The sequence below is a fragment of the Meles meles genome, chromosome 15 (genome assembly GCF_922984935.1).
Source record: "Meles meles chromosome 15, mMelMel3.1 paternal haplotype, whole genome shotgun sequence".
NCBI lineage: Eukaryota > Metazoa > Chordata > Mammalia > Carnivora > Mustelidae > Meles > Meles meles.
This window is the reverse complement of record NC_060080.1, coordinates 53602794-53615956: the sequence shown is the minus strand read 5'-3', so window position 1 is coordinate 53615956 and position 13163 is coordinate 53602794. Positions and strand designations below refer to the sequence as shown.

Sequence of the window (13163 nt, the reverse complement as noted above, 5' to 3'; positions counted from 1 at the left end):
TCACTTCAGAGTACAAATGGTGACTGCAATGTTGAAAGGCAGCAGCTGAACAGTCATCTCCCAGGGACGGGAGATTCCTAGGACTAAAGGAGGTGGTGTACAATGGATAGCAGGTTCGAGTGTGGCTGGGTGGGGAGTAGGTGGATGCAGGGTTTGAAGAGCCCTTTCTTGTGGGAGTATCCAGGATCACCCTGCAGTGGTAGTGTGGGGTAAGTCTGAAATGACATCAATGCTGGTGGTGTCCCAGAGGTGTCTGGATGTTGAGAGTGGGTGCAGCAGTCCTGTTGGTTGGTACTCCTAGGCCCATGCTTGACCTGTCAGAAAGGATGTCAAGTTATAAAAACTCTGAACCCCATTCCGGATTTTGATGGGCTGTGATGGTAGGCTTGGGTGGTCCTGGGTCCTGGGTCCTGGGTCCTTAGTACTTGAGTGTGAGCCTCTTTGGGTAGGTCACTTCTCCCAGCCATGTGTTTTATGGCCTCTATGGTTCTTCTCGTCCCTGTGGCTGTAGTCAAGTACTGCTAGACCCAGGCATTGCTTGTCCCTCACAGATCTATTTTGGTCAAAAAGCTGTGACTACTGTCCTCAAAGTACTCAGGTTGAAGGATTTCTTGAATGGGTTAATCACTATGCTTCCTTACGTGTTCTTTTGAGGCAGTCTCTTCTTCACTTAATTTAATTTCTCCTCTTCATATCTATGCAAACCCTTTCTCCTTTAAAGCCTAGTGCAAGTTCTAAATTCTCTGTGGACCTCTCTGGAGTCTCCTCAAGGAATTCCACCACTGTCTAAAGCATTTGTGAGCTCTCCGTACATGCTATCCCCTTAATCACACAGGACACTTAATTTGCATACCTGTCCCTCTGCCCACCCCCCCCCCCACCCCCCGGTAGGGTCCCAGCTTCCCCTTTTACCAAAAATGCCAATCAGAGTCTTTCCTCAGGGTCCTTGCCCTTTGGAGGAGAGACAGAGCACAGCAGCCAGTCCTTCACTAGTGTGGAAGCAGAAATCTACTTTCAGGCACCCCAGGAGTCAGAATTCTGGCCAGAGGGAGCTGCTCTGTGTTGACAGTGAGTGAAACCCCAGGACAGACAGTGAAGGGTCACATGGACCAGGGCTCCAGGGTTCTGTAGGCCTATTCACACCCCAGTGCCACCCCACGACAGCTGTCCAGCCCTATTTTAGAGTCCACGAACCAATCATTCACCCCCATTTTGCCTGAGCTGGTTAGAGTTGGGTTTTTGTTACCTGTAGTCAGAAGAAAACCAAGAGCCTCCTTTATATGGATTTTTCTTGTGTTCCTAAGGACAACGAATTACAAGGAATTTATATCAAAGTAACATGATAAGGTAGAAAGAACATGTCCTTTGCAGTAAAATGAAACATTATTTTTAATGCTGTTTCCAGCAAGATAACCTCAGAGAGGCTGTCTCTTTAATTTAAAAGAAGGGTAATGACTAAATTCAAAGAATAATGAGGACTAAATGAGAAAACTGGGAATGTAAATGAGAGTGCCTGATACATAGTAGACCTACGGGAAATGTTCATTCCCTTTTCTCCCTGAAGATAGGCTTCCACTTCTGTCTTTCAGTATCTCCATTCTGTGATCAATGAACTCAGCAACAGGAATTTAGTCTTACTGGCTATTAAACTTTTTTGAGAATAAAGAAGGAAATAAATATCAATGAAATAAGCAATTAGAAGCATTAGTTTGAAATGTTGATATTGCCTTGACATATGGACCTCTTTTTCCTATTTCACTATTACTTAAATCTCCCCAAAGGTTTGTAATTTTATAATCAGGCCAACATGAGAAATACTTTGGAAAAACTAGTGACACTGTGCTTTATTTGAAAACAGGATAAAAGGACATGACTGGAACTCTGTCAGGATGGTCCTTAACATTCTGCCCTACCCAGGGTGTTGTTAACTCTCCAGCACTGCTGGTGTAAGGCAGAGTGCTGCTAACTTCTTAGAGAATTAGAAAAAGGTTGAAACAAACTCTAAATGGGAGTTGTTAAGAAGGAAAGTGAGTAGGTTTCCTTTTTGTTCCTTTAAAAATCCGAGCCAGAAATATCACCCAATTTATAAAGAAGACTATACACAGCAGCACCAAAAAGGCCATTTACAAGAGTTTTTCTGCAATAGAATCCACTCAAATGCACTGAGAAATTGCATCTTAGCTAAGAGGAGTTCACTAAGGAACAGGGCCATCTAAATGCCTAACTAGTATTTAAAATTGTCAAGGGTTGGGGATGTGCAAATTTAGCAGCAAAAGACTGTTTTGTTTTGCCTCAAGGGAAAGTGATGGTGGTTAGAGGGGCCAGTTCCAAGGGCTGGTCCAGTGGTGGCCGCTGGTCTTGGTACTCTGCAACATGCCCATTTCGGTGGTGGCCATACTCAAACTTGATCCGCAGCTCGCCAATCTTGGATTGGGGAAGGATATCTGGGATCCACTCAATGATGAAAGGTGTTGGCTCCTTTTGATCTGGGGAAGTGTTGCCTGAAGACAAGACAAGACAAGAAAGGAAAGGGAAAGGGAAAGAGACAGGGAAAGGGAAACAGAAACGAAAGGGAAAGGGAAAGGGAAGGAAAGGAAAGGAAAAGAAGGAAGGAAGAAAGAAAACAAAGAAAGGAAGAAAGAAAGAAACACTGATTTAGTGTCATTCCAAAATTTGAGGCTGGCCAGATGTTATGCTGTTCCAGAATAAAAAAAGAAGAAAACAAACAAACAAACCTTAAGAGATAAACAAGGGGAAAAACAAGAAGAATCAAGGGAAGGGAAAAGTGATTACTGGTATATCTATCCCAAAGAAAGTTTCAGGGTGAAAAGGGGGGGGGGCACCTGGGTGGCTCAATTGTTGGGCGTCTGCCTCCGGCTCGGGTCATAATCCTGGGGTTTTGAGATTGAGCCCTATATTGGGTTCCCTGCTCAGTGCAGAACCTGCTTCTCTCTCTCCCACTCTCCCTGCTTGTGTTCCCTATCTCGCTCTATCTCTCTCTCTGTCAAATAAATAAATAAAATCTTAAAAAAAAAAAAAGTTTCAGGGAGGCCGCCTGAGTGGCTTCCTTGGTTAAGTGTCTGCCTTTGGGTCAGGTCATGATCCCAGGGTTCTGGGATTGAGCCCCATGTTGGGCTCCCTTGTCAGTGGGAAGCCTGCTTCTCCCTCTCCTTCTCTCTCCTGTTCCTTCTCTCTTGAATAAATAAGTAAAATCTTTAGGGGGGAAAAAAAAGGAAAACTCAGGTTAAAGAACATTTTTTAAAAAAATATAAAACACTAGCAGAATTAAAAATAAAGTATAGGGACGCCTGGGTGGCTCAGTCAGTTGGGTATCTGCTTTTGGCTCAGTTCATGATCCCGGGGTCCTGGGATCAGGTCCTGCGTCTGGCTCCCTGCTCAGGTGGGGAGCCTGTTTCTCTCTCTGCCTGCCACTCTCCCTGCTTGTGCTCTCTCTCTCTCTCTCCAAGTAAATAAATAAAATATTTTAAAAATAAAAACTAAATTAAAAAAAAAAACAATAATACTGTGTAGCTTTCAAAATTATGGGGCACCTGGCTGGCTCAGTCAGGAGAGTGTGCAAATCTTGATCTTGGGGTTGTGACTTCAAGCCCCATGTTGGGCATAGTGCTTACTTTAAAAAAAAAAGGAAAGAAATTTTGACACACGTTCCAAAATGGATGAATCTTAAGGACATTACGCTGAATGAAATAAGCCAGTCAGAGAAAAGACAAATACTGTATGATTCTACTTAGATGAGGTACCTAAAGTCGTCAAATTAGTCAATAGAAAGTAGAATGGTTGCCAGGGACCAGGGGGTTACTGCTTAATGGGCACAATTTCAGTGGAAGAAGACAAAAAATTTCTGGAGATGGATGGTGGTGATGGTTGTGCAATGTCAATGGACTTAATGCCTGAGAGCCTTACACTCACTTAAAAAAATTGTATATTATATATGTTTTATAACAATAAAAGATAAAAAATGTTGAAGATAGACATGGAAAGCTATTCATGATATATTTTTATGTTAAAAAAAAGCAGCTGAGGTACGATGCCATGTTTTACAAATTCTTTTCATTCACAGAAGAGAGTCTGAAAGGGTAGAGACCAAATCTAATGGTGATGTATTTTGTGGTGCGTGGGGTTATAGGTGGTTTATTTTTCTCTTTGATGCTTTATAATGAAATCTGTGATTTCTCTATAATGAACATGTGTTACTTTCATTCTATTCTTTTATTTTTTAGGGTTTTATTTATTTGTCAGAGAGAGAGAGCACAACAGGTGGAGTAGCAGGCAGAGGGAGAAACAGGCTCCCCGCTGAGCAAGGAGCCGGTTGTGGGCCTCGATCCCAGGATGCTGGGATCACGACCTGAGTTGAAGGCAGACACTTAACCCACTGAGTTGCCCAGGCATCCCACTTTTATCCTATTCTATTCAATTTATTTTTAAGTAATCTCTATATCCAACATGGGGCTCAAACTTACAGCCCCGAGACCAAGTCATGTGCTCCACTGACTGAGCCAGCTAGAGGTTTCTTGTCATTAAATTAAATTTAATTAATTAATTTTTTGGAGAAAGAGAGCCTGTGTGCAAGCAGGGGTAAGGAGGGGCAAAGGAGGGGAGAGAGAGAGAATCCCAAGCAGGTTCCACACCTAGCGCAGAGCCCAACACTGGGCCCCATCTCACGACCCTGAGATGATGACCAGAGCCGAAATCAAGAGTCAGATGCTTAACCAACTAAGCTACCCAGATGCCCCTGTAATTTTATTTTAAAAGCACTGTTTCCGAAGACACGAAACATTTTATTCCATGATGGCCTTTACAAAATGAATGAAAGTGTCTTCTTTGTTAAGGTTAAGATCCAAAGTCTAGGACAATGCAAGGCACACAGCCGAACCTCCAAGGACGATGCGCTATTGAAAACACAATTTCGGGTGCTTGGGTGCCTCAGTGGGTTAAGCCTCTGCCTTCAGCTCAGGTCATGATCTCAGGGTCCTGGGATCGAGGCCTGCATTGGGCTTTCTGCTCAGCAGGGAGCCTGCTTCTCCCTCTCTCTCTCTGCCTGCCTCTCTGCCTACTTATGATCTCTCTGTGTCAAATAAAGAAATAAAATCTTAAAAAAAAAATAAAAGAAAGAAAACACAACTTCACTTACCAACTTTGAGAAAAGTTTTTAGTTCCAAGGGTCGCAGCACGGGTTGCTTTTCTATACGACCATAGGTTTCTGCTATGCTCTCTACTTCCACTTTAGGGCATTTAAACAGCTCATAAGTCCCATCCCGGTTCTGTATAAAACTCCGAGTGATTTCCAAGGGCATCTGGACATGGAGACAATACCAAGAAATGTGAGAAAGGAAAAACTCAAAGTAGACAAACAGCTGGATGACGGCAGATCTTTCACTTGTTTTTGTTAAGTATACTCCAGTTAATTACAACTTCCTCTTGTATTTTCAAGTAAATGCTGCCAAAAAATCTGCCTTTTCTCCTTTACATCATTTTTCTTCTGTAACTTTAAGTTGCACCCCAGCCAAAGTGTGTATGAATTGAACTCCTAACATCTTCATGGCTATTCAATGGCTACTAAGCAAGGACTCACTCTCAAATCTGTTTTATTCCTTCCCCGGCTGCTCTGCTAGCAACATTTTCTCCTAACTGCTCCACTGACAGTGTCTACAGCGGACCTCACACCACATATGCTCTACACCATCCCTGGGACTGAGAAAGAGCCTGAACTGGTCTTTGCCACCAAACAGCAGGGTGACTGTCTCACAGCCTGTTTCTTATCTGCAACATACAGTTAATACCAATGCATGGTTGAGAGTTTGAATGAGGTGATGCAGGTAAGTAATGGCCAGCAGATCGACACTCCGGGATTCTCAGCTCTCTTCCCTCACCTGATAGGACCTTGCTGAACTCCTGCCCCAGGCCAGAATCCATCTCTGACATCCGACATTTAAATAAGTTTCTCAAGTGTTTTTAGTGCTAACACAGGCCTTTTCTAGGGTTCAAAAGTAAGTTCTATAGCTTCCCAACAACTTATTCTTTTTCCGAATGTAACAACGCCTTACAATTAAACTAATCCTAATGTATCAAATCACACTATGCTGAATTTTCTACAACATTCCATTACAGTAGGAAGGGAAAAACCTCAAATCTTCAGGATCTGCTTGAAAAAGAAAATGTTTAAAAATATGTAATATTTCCCTTACAGAAAGGAACACAAACTAATTAAGGGTCATTTATCTAATGAGGACTAAATTGCAGTTTGCAGAGAAGCACTTAATTGTGCTGAGTTCACTGAGTTTACAAATGCTATATCATATCAAATTATTTACATACTTTCTAGCTTCCTGCCCGTTAAATGAGGACTCACCATAGCTAGTAGGGGTTCGTTATTTAATTCACAAGAAAAATGATCTCAAAGACAAAGAAAAAGAATACTCCAACTTAATATATTTTTCCAAGCCATAGGAAATACCCATTAAAATCATAGTCAGCACCATACAGCCATGAATATTTCTGAATAATCTCTTAGTATGAGAAAAAAGAATTCTCTTTGGTGTCTATAGCTCAAGGAATTAGTGCAAACATACTTCTTGCACTTGCTTCTCTCTCTCCCCCTCCTTGCCCTCCTACTATTGTAGAAATACCCTCTTACCTCTGGGGTATCTAAGATTTGTTTAACTTGCAGGATATTAGTGATATGCCAGGTATACTTGGAAAAGGTTCCCAGTGGCAAGGCATCCTTCCGAACAAAAGCTTCAATGTAAAAAGGGAACAAGATTAGACTACCAACAAATAAAATTCTCTTTCATTGTATTTGTTATCCAGTTTCTAGAAAGTTCAGTGCAGTGTTATCCTCTCCTTATAGAATCTCAGCACTTTGAAAAGGAAATTCTAGAGGCAAATCTATAATAGGTTTGGCAAAATGTGATAATGAATGATAAGAGATTTCTGCTGAATAAAGTCTCTGATATTTCTTTGAGATGCTATTTATTTTGGCTACCTTTGAAACTTACTTCTTTGTTTGCTACAGCCACATACACTGGACTCCATTGTAAGATGCCTCTTAAAATCTCTTGTAACTTTAGATATATCAGAGGTCAAATTATAGTTCTTAAAAGGATTATATGGAGTTTAAACCAGTTAACGTGGTTGCCAATCTATTGCCTTGCCTGCAGGGTTATAAGAGATTTTACCAAAGGGCCTGCAAAAATAGCGAAGGGTTGGGTTAAAATTAATGTATTAGGAGCCCTGAAGCGTGAAAGAATCAACACTGCCTCAGGTAGATAAGCTGTGATGACAAAATTTTTATGGCCCTAAACAGTGATTCACAGTTTGAACTATTCAAAGATAGAATTAAACCTCAAACAGCCCCTATCAGATCATCAAATAACTACTAACTAAAGAAATAGCATTGATTTATAGCTTTAGTTACTCTTGGGCTATTTGCCACCGAGCCATCCTTTCCTCCTCTTTTTCTCCCCCTTAATTCCTTACATCACCTAATAAGTATCTTGACATTTCTAGTAGAAGATGTAATAGAAAACCAAGAAATATGCACCATGATAATTTAATTAAAAAGGTGGGGGGGCCTGGGTGACTCAGTCATTGGGCATCTGCCTTCAGCTCAGGGCATGATCCTGGAGTCCTGGGATCGAGCCCCCCATCAGGCTCCCAGCTCCGTGGGAAGCCTGCTACTTACTCCCCCTGCTTGTGTTCCCTCTCTCACTGTGTGTCTCTCTCTCTCAAATAAGCAAATAAAATCTTTTTTTTTTTTTTTAAGATTTTATTTGTTTATTTGACAGAGAGAGAGAGATCACAAGTAGGCAGAGAGGCAGGCGGGTGGTGGGGGAGAAGCAGGCTCCCTGCTGAGCAGAGAGCCTGATGCAGTGCTCGATCCCAGGACCCTGAGATCATGACTTGAGCTGAAGGCAGAGGCTTAACCCACTAAGCCACCCAGGCACCCCAACAAATAAAATCTTTTAAAAAGAAAAAAAAGGCTTCCAAGCCTAAGACTTACTCTAAAAATAAAATCTTCATCACAAATTGGGAATCATGGGGTGCCTGGGTGGCTTAGTTTGGTGTCTGTCTCCAGCTCAGGTCATGATCCCAGGGTCCTGGGATGGAGCCCCAATTCAGGCTTCCTGCTCAGCGGGGAGTCTGCTTGTCCCTCCCCCTCTGACCCTCCTCCCTGCTCATGCTCATGCTCTGTCTCTCTTAAATAAATCAATAAAATCTTAAAAAATTAAATTAAATTAAATTTTTAAAAATACCAAACTTCTTTTCTTTTTCTTTAAATATTTTATTTATTTATTTGACAGACAGAGATCACAAGTAGGCAGAGAGGCAGTCAGAGAGAGAGGAAGGGAAGCAGGCTCCCCGCCAAGCAGAGAGCCCAATGCAGGGCTCGATCCCAGGACCCCGGGATCACGACCCAGACCAAAGGCAGAGGCTTTAACCCACTGAGCCACCCAGGCACCCCAAAATACCAAACTTCTTAGTGGGCACCCTTATTGCACTTCATTATTCTTTTACCAGGTTTGTGCTTTCTGAATCTTTCCACTACCTCTTACTGGAATAAGTATGGGGCCTTTGAGGAGGGTGATCATTATCTTTTTTTTTTAAGATTATTTATTTATTTATTTGACAGAGAGGGAGAGAGATCACAAGTAGGCAGAGAGGCAGGCAGAGAGAGAGGGGGAAGAAGGCTCCCTGCTGACCAGAGAGCCCGATGTGGGCCTCGATCCCAGGACCCTGAGATCATGACCTGAGCCGAAGGCAGAGGCTTAACCCTGAGCCACCCAGGCGCCCTGAGGGTGATCATTATTCCAAGAGCTGACTGGCTAAGGCTTCATGTTCTGAGCATGTGACTCAAAGTCCTAATCCTGAAAATTCCACATGTTTTTCCTAAACATAATTCTTTTTTTTTTTTTTTTTTAAGATTTTTATTTATTTATCTGACAGACAGAGATCACAAGTAGGCAGAGAGGCAGGTAGAGAGAGAGGAGGAAGCAGGCTCCCTGCGGAGCAGAGAGCCCGATGTGGGGCTCAATCCCAGGACCCTGGGATCATGACCTGAGCCGAAGGCAGAGGCTTTAACCCACTGAGCCACCCAGGCGCCCCCCCTAAACATAATTCTTAAAGGTCAAAATATCTACTGCTCTTGCTGAGGAAAAAATCCCATACCTGTGGTGGAGTTGGGAAGCCGTTTCTTCGCACTTCCTATAGATATTCTTTGTTGCAGGGCATCGAAAAAGGACTGCGGAATGTGGAACACCAGTGGCTCTGGTTTGCCTAGAGCAAATAAGAAGAAACTCAGGTAGAGAAACTCGGTGGGCTTTCAGACGTGTAGGGAGAAGAGCAAGAAATGGAACTGGGCGGCAGTAATAAGGAAAACCACCACAGAGGCCACTCTATGCAGAGGCAAAAGAAGGCTCTGAATGACTTTTATGAGTCAAGCACTGTCGCCAACCCTACTCTTGATCCCTCGCAATTGTAACAAATACAGCAGACCCTTGGCATTCACCAAACATAACTTTTCAAATCCCCTGTTTCCTAAACACCACCACAGCCCAGACTTTTCCCTTTAGTGAGTACATGACATGAGATGAGAACAATGGGGCTGGACTGAGAAGGTAAACTTGATTCAATCCTGCTCACCGTCCCTAGACATTTGCTATGTGCATTCATGTCTGAGCGAAGTAATTGCAAGCTCTCACCCACATGGTCTGGGCCATGAATGTCACAGACCCCAGAGTAAGGACACTTTATCCAATAAGCACTGGCCTTTCTCTCTGAATGTGATCCCAAAGCAGGCAAAATGTTTGAAAATACCTAACAAACCTCTTGAACTTGTAAGACACAAGGGTCAACAAAAAGTCAGCAGAAAGACTGTTGAGGGGAGGGGTCAGAGAGTTCAGACTTTTCCTTAAGAATTGTCCAAGAGTGGGGGAGTCCGCCTGGCTCAGAGGGTAGAGCATGCAACTCTTGATCTCGGGGTCATTAGTTCAAGTTCCACATTGGCTGTAGAGCCTACTTAAACAATAACAACAACAAAAGACCAGGGCATCTGTGTGGCTCAGTCAATTGGGTGTCTGGCTATTGGTTGTGGCTCAGGTCATGATCTTGGAGTCATGGGATTGAGCCCCACATCAGGCTCCATGCTTGGCAAGATGTCTGCCTTCTGCCCCTCCACATCTCCCCCCTACAATAAATGGATAAATCTATAAAAACGAAAAGCAAAAAACAAAAAATTGCCCAACAGGCTAGCCACAACAGAGGGGAAACATCCAGAACAACTATAACTTATATATAACTTAAGAGGGGCTCTTAGGGGCGTCTGGGTGGCTCAGTCAGTTGAGCCTCCAACTCATGATCTGGACTCAGGAAATAATCTCAAGGTCCTGAGACTGGGCCCCTGTTGGGCTCCATGAACAGCACAGTATCTGCTTAAGACTTCTCCCTCGGCCCCTCCCCCCATCTCTCTCTCTCACTCTCTTCCTAAATTAAATAAATCTTAAAAAACAAGAACAGAATAGAATTATCATTTGCCATGACATGGATAGAGCCAGAAAGTATAATGATAAGCAAAATAAGTCAGTCAGAGAAGGCAAATACCATATGAATTTACTCATATGTGGAATTAAGAGACAAAACAAACGAGCAAAGGGAAAAAAAGAAGAGACAAACCAAGAACAAGTCTCTTTAACTATTGAGAACAAACAGATGGTTACCAAAGGGGAGGTGAGTTGGGGGATGGGGGATATAGGGGGTGGGGCTAGAAGAAGTGTACTTGGGGTGAGCACTGGGTGAGGTATGGAATCGCTGAATCACTGTTTGGTACACCTGAAACTAATACAACACTGTCCGCTAACTATACTAGAACTAAAATTAAAACTTAATTAAAAAAAATAACAGACTAGAACTACAACACAAGTACTTTAATTTCTTCTCTTTTCAGCAACAGCCAAGTTAGGTGACCAGACTTACCATCAAACTGATAGTGCATGGTTTGATGGATGCGTTCCGTGACACTGGCCAGCCAGTCTTGGAAGGATAAGGTCACTTGTGCCTCATCTAACAGCTGACCACAGGCTAGGAAAAACAGACAAAAAACTTTTCAGTAACTTTTATTTTTTTTGTACAGAAACAACAGCTGAAGTTTGAAAGGTTGAGGATTTTACATAGAAAAGGGCAAGAAGTTGGAATTCAAAGATATTTAGATACATTAAGTGAAATGAAAGTTTCTAGGATTTTTTTTTTTTTTTAAAGAATCCTTCTAGAAAAAAAGAAGTGAAAAGCTGTGGAGATACTAATGGATTTTGTAGCCTTTCACAATTAAACAGCAAATTGAAAGGGTGCCTGGCTGACTCAGTTGGTAGAGCATGTAAATCTTGATCTCGGGGTTGTGAATTCAAGCCCCATGTTGGGTATGGGATTATTTAAAAATAAAATCTTTGGGGTACCTGGATGGCTCAGTTGGTTAAATAATTGCCTTTGGCTGAGGTCATGCTCCTAGAGTCTCAGAATCAAGTCCTGTATTGGGCTCCCTGCTCAGTGGGAGTCCGCTTCTCCCTCTGACCTCTCCTCACTCATGTTCTCTCTCTCTCTCTTTCTCAAATAAAGAAAATCTTAAAAAAAAAAAAAAAAAAATCTCTGAGGGGCGCCTGCTTGGTGCCGTTGCTTTTGGCTCTTGGTTTTGGCTCAGGTCCCGATCTCAGTGTCATGAGATCAAGCCCCACCATGCGCTCTGCACCCAGCACAGAGTCTGCTTGAGACTCCCTGCCTCTCCCCCTCCTCCCTGCTCTCTCTCTCTCATAAATAAACAAATCTTTAAAAGTAAATAAATAGGGATGCCTGGGTAGCTCAGTTGGTTGGACGACTGCCTTCGGCTCGGGTCATGATCCCGGAGTCCCGGGATTGAGTCCCACATCGGGCTCCCAGCTCCACGGGGAGTCTGTTTCTCCCTCTGACCTTCTCCTCGCTCATGCTCTCTCTCAGTCTCTCTCTCTCAAATAAATAAATAAAATCTTTAAAAATAAATAAATAAATACATAAATAAATAAAACTTTTCCAAAAACAAAATAAAATCTTTGAAAGAAAAAGCCAATGCAAATTGGAAGAATGACCTTGTATAGTGGCTTGTTTAGAGATCTATAAATCAGGAGGTAATGATGCCATAACTACTATTCATTTGAAATTAATTCTCTTTAGGTAAATGTATATAGTGATAATTTGGATGAAAAGCCATTTTATTCTATTTTATTTTTTCTCTGCACCAAAGAAGTGAAGAAATTTTGTTAAAAATCTTGTTAACTGGGGTGTCTGGGTGCCTCAGTTGGTTAAGTATCCAACTTTAGCTCAGATCATGGCCTCAGGTCCTGGGATGGAGCTGTGCATTGGGCTCCTCACTCAGCGGGGAGTCTGATTGTCCTGCTCCCTCTCCCTCTCCCCCTCCTCCTGCTCATGCTCTCTCCCTCTCTCTTTTTTAAAGATTTTGTATATTTATTTGACAGAGACAGATCGTAAGTAGGCAGAGAGGCAGGCAGAGAGACAGAGGAGGAAGCAGGCTCCCCGCTGAGCAAAAAGCCAGATGCGGGACTCGATCCCAGGACCCTGAGATCATGACTGAGCCGAAGGCAGAGGCTTTAACCCACTGAACCACCCAGGAGCCTCTCTCTCCCTCTCTCTCAAGTGAATAAATAAAATCTTAAAAATCTACCTGATATATTTTTTTAAGTTAAGCCATATATATATATAAAAAAATAAAATCTTTATATATATATTTTATATATATATAAATATATATATAAATAAATATATATATATTTTATATATAAAATAAAAATTTTATATATATATAAAGATTTTATTTATTTATATATTTTATATATATAAAATATATATAAATATATATAAAGATTTTATTTATATATTTATTAATTTATTAATAAATAAATCAATTATTTATTTTAATTTATATTAATAATATTATATATTATATATAATATTATATTAATTCTATAATATTAATTATTATTATATTTAAATATATTTATTTTAATTATTTAATTTATTCAAATCATATTTAAAATTATTAATATTATATTAATTATATTATAATATAAAATTTATTTATTTATTTATTTATTTGAGAGACAGAA

At 41.4% G+C, this 13163-nt stretch overlaps 1 protein-coding gene across 4 annotated transcripts in view; it reads right to left on the bottom strand.

Moving 5' to 3' along the window:
* Nucleotides 1-1290: 1290 nt before the first annotated feature.
* Nucleotides 1291-13163, bottom strand: part of C15H2orf42 (chromosome 15 C2orf42 homolog) — a 32396-nt gene continuing 20523 nt past the window's right edge. For all 4 annotated transcript variants that reach the window (XM_045980021.1, XM_045980020.1, XM_045980022.1 and 1 more), the window contains 5 exons: nt 10990-11094; nt 9187-9294; nt 6656-6756; nt 5153-5315; nt 1291-2501 (listed from right to left, as the gene is read on the bottom strand). In XM_045980021.1, coding sequence (XP_045835977.1) covers nt 2293-2501; nt 5153-5315; nt 6656-6756; nt 9187-9294; nt 10990-11094 — 686 coding nt within the window. In that variant the 3' untranslated portion in view covers nt 1291-2292. The remainder of the gene's footprint in view (nt 2502-5152; nt 5316-6655; nt 6757-9186; nt 9295-10989; nt 11095-13163) is intronic.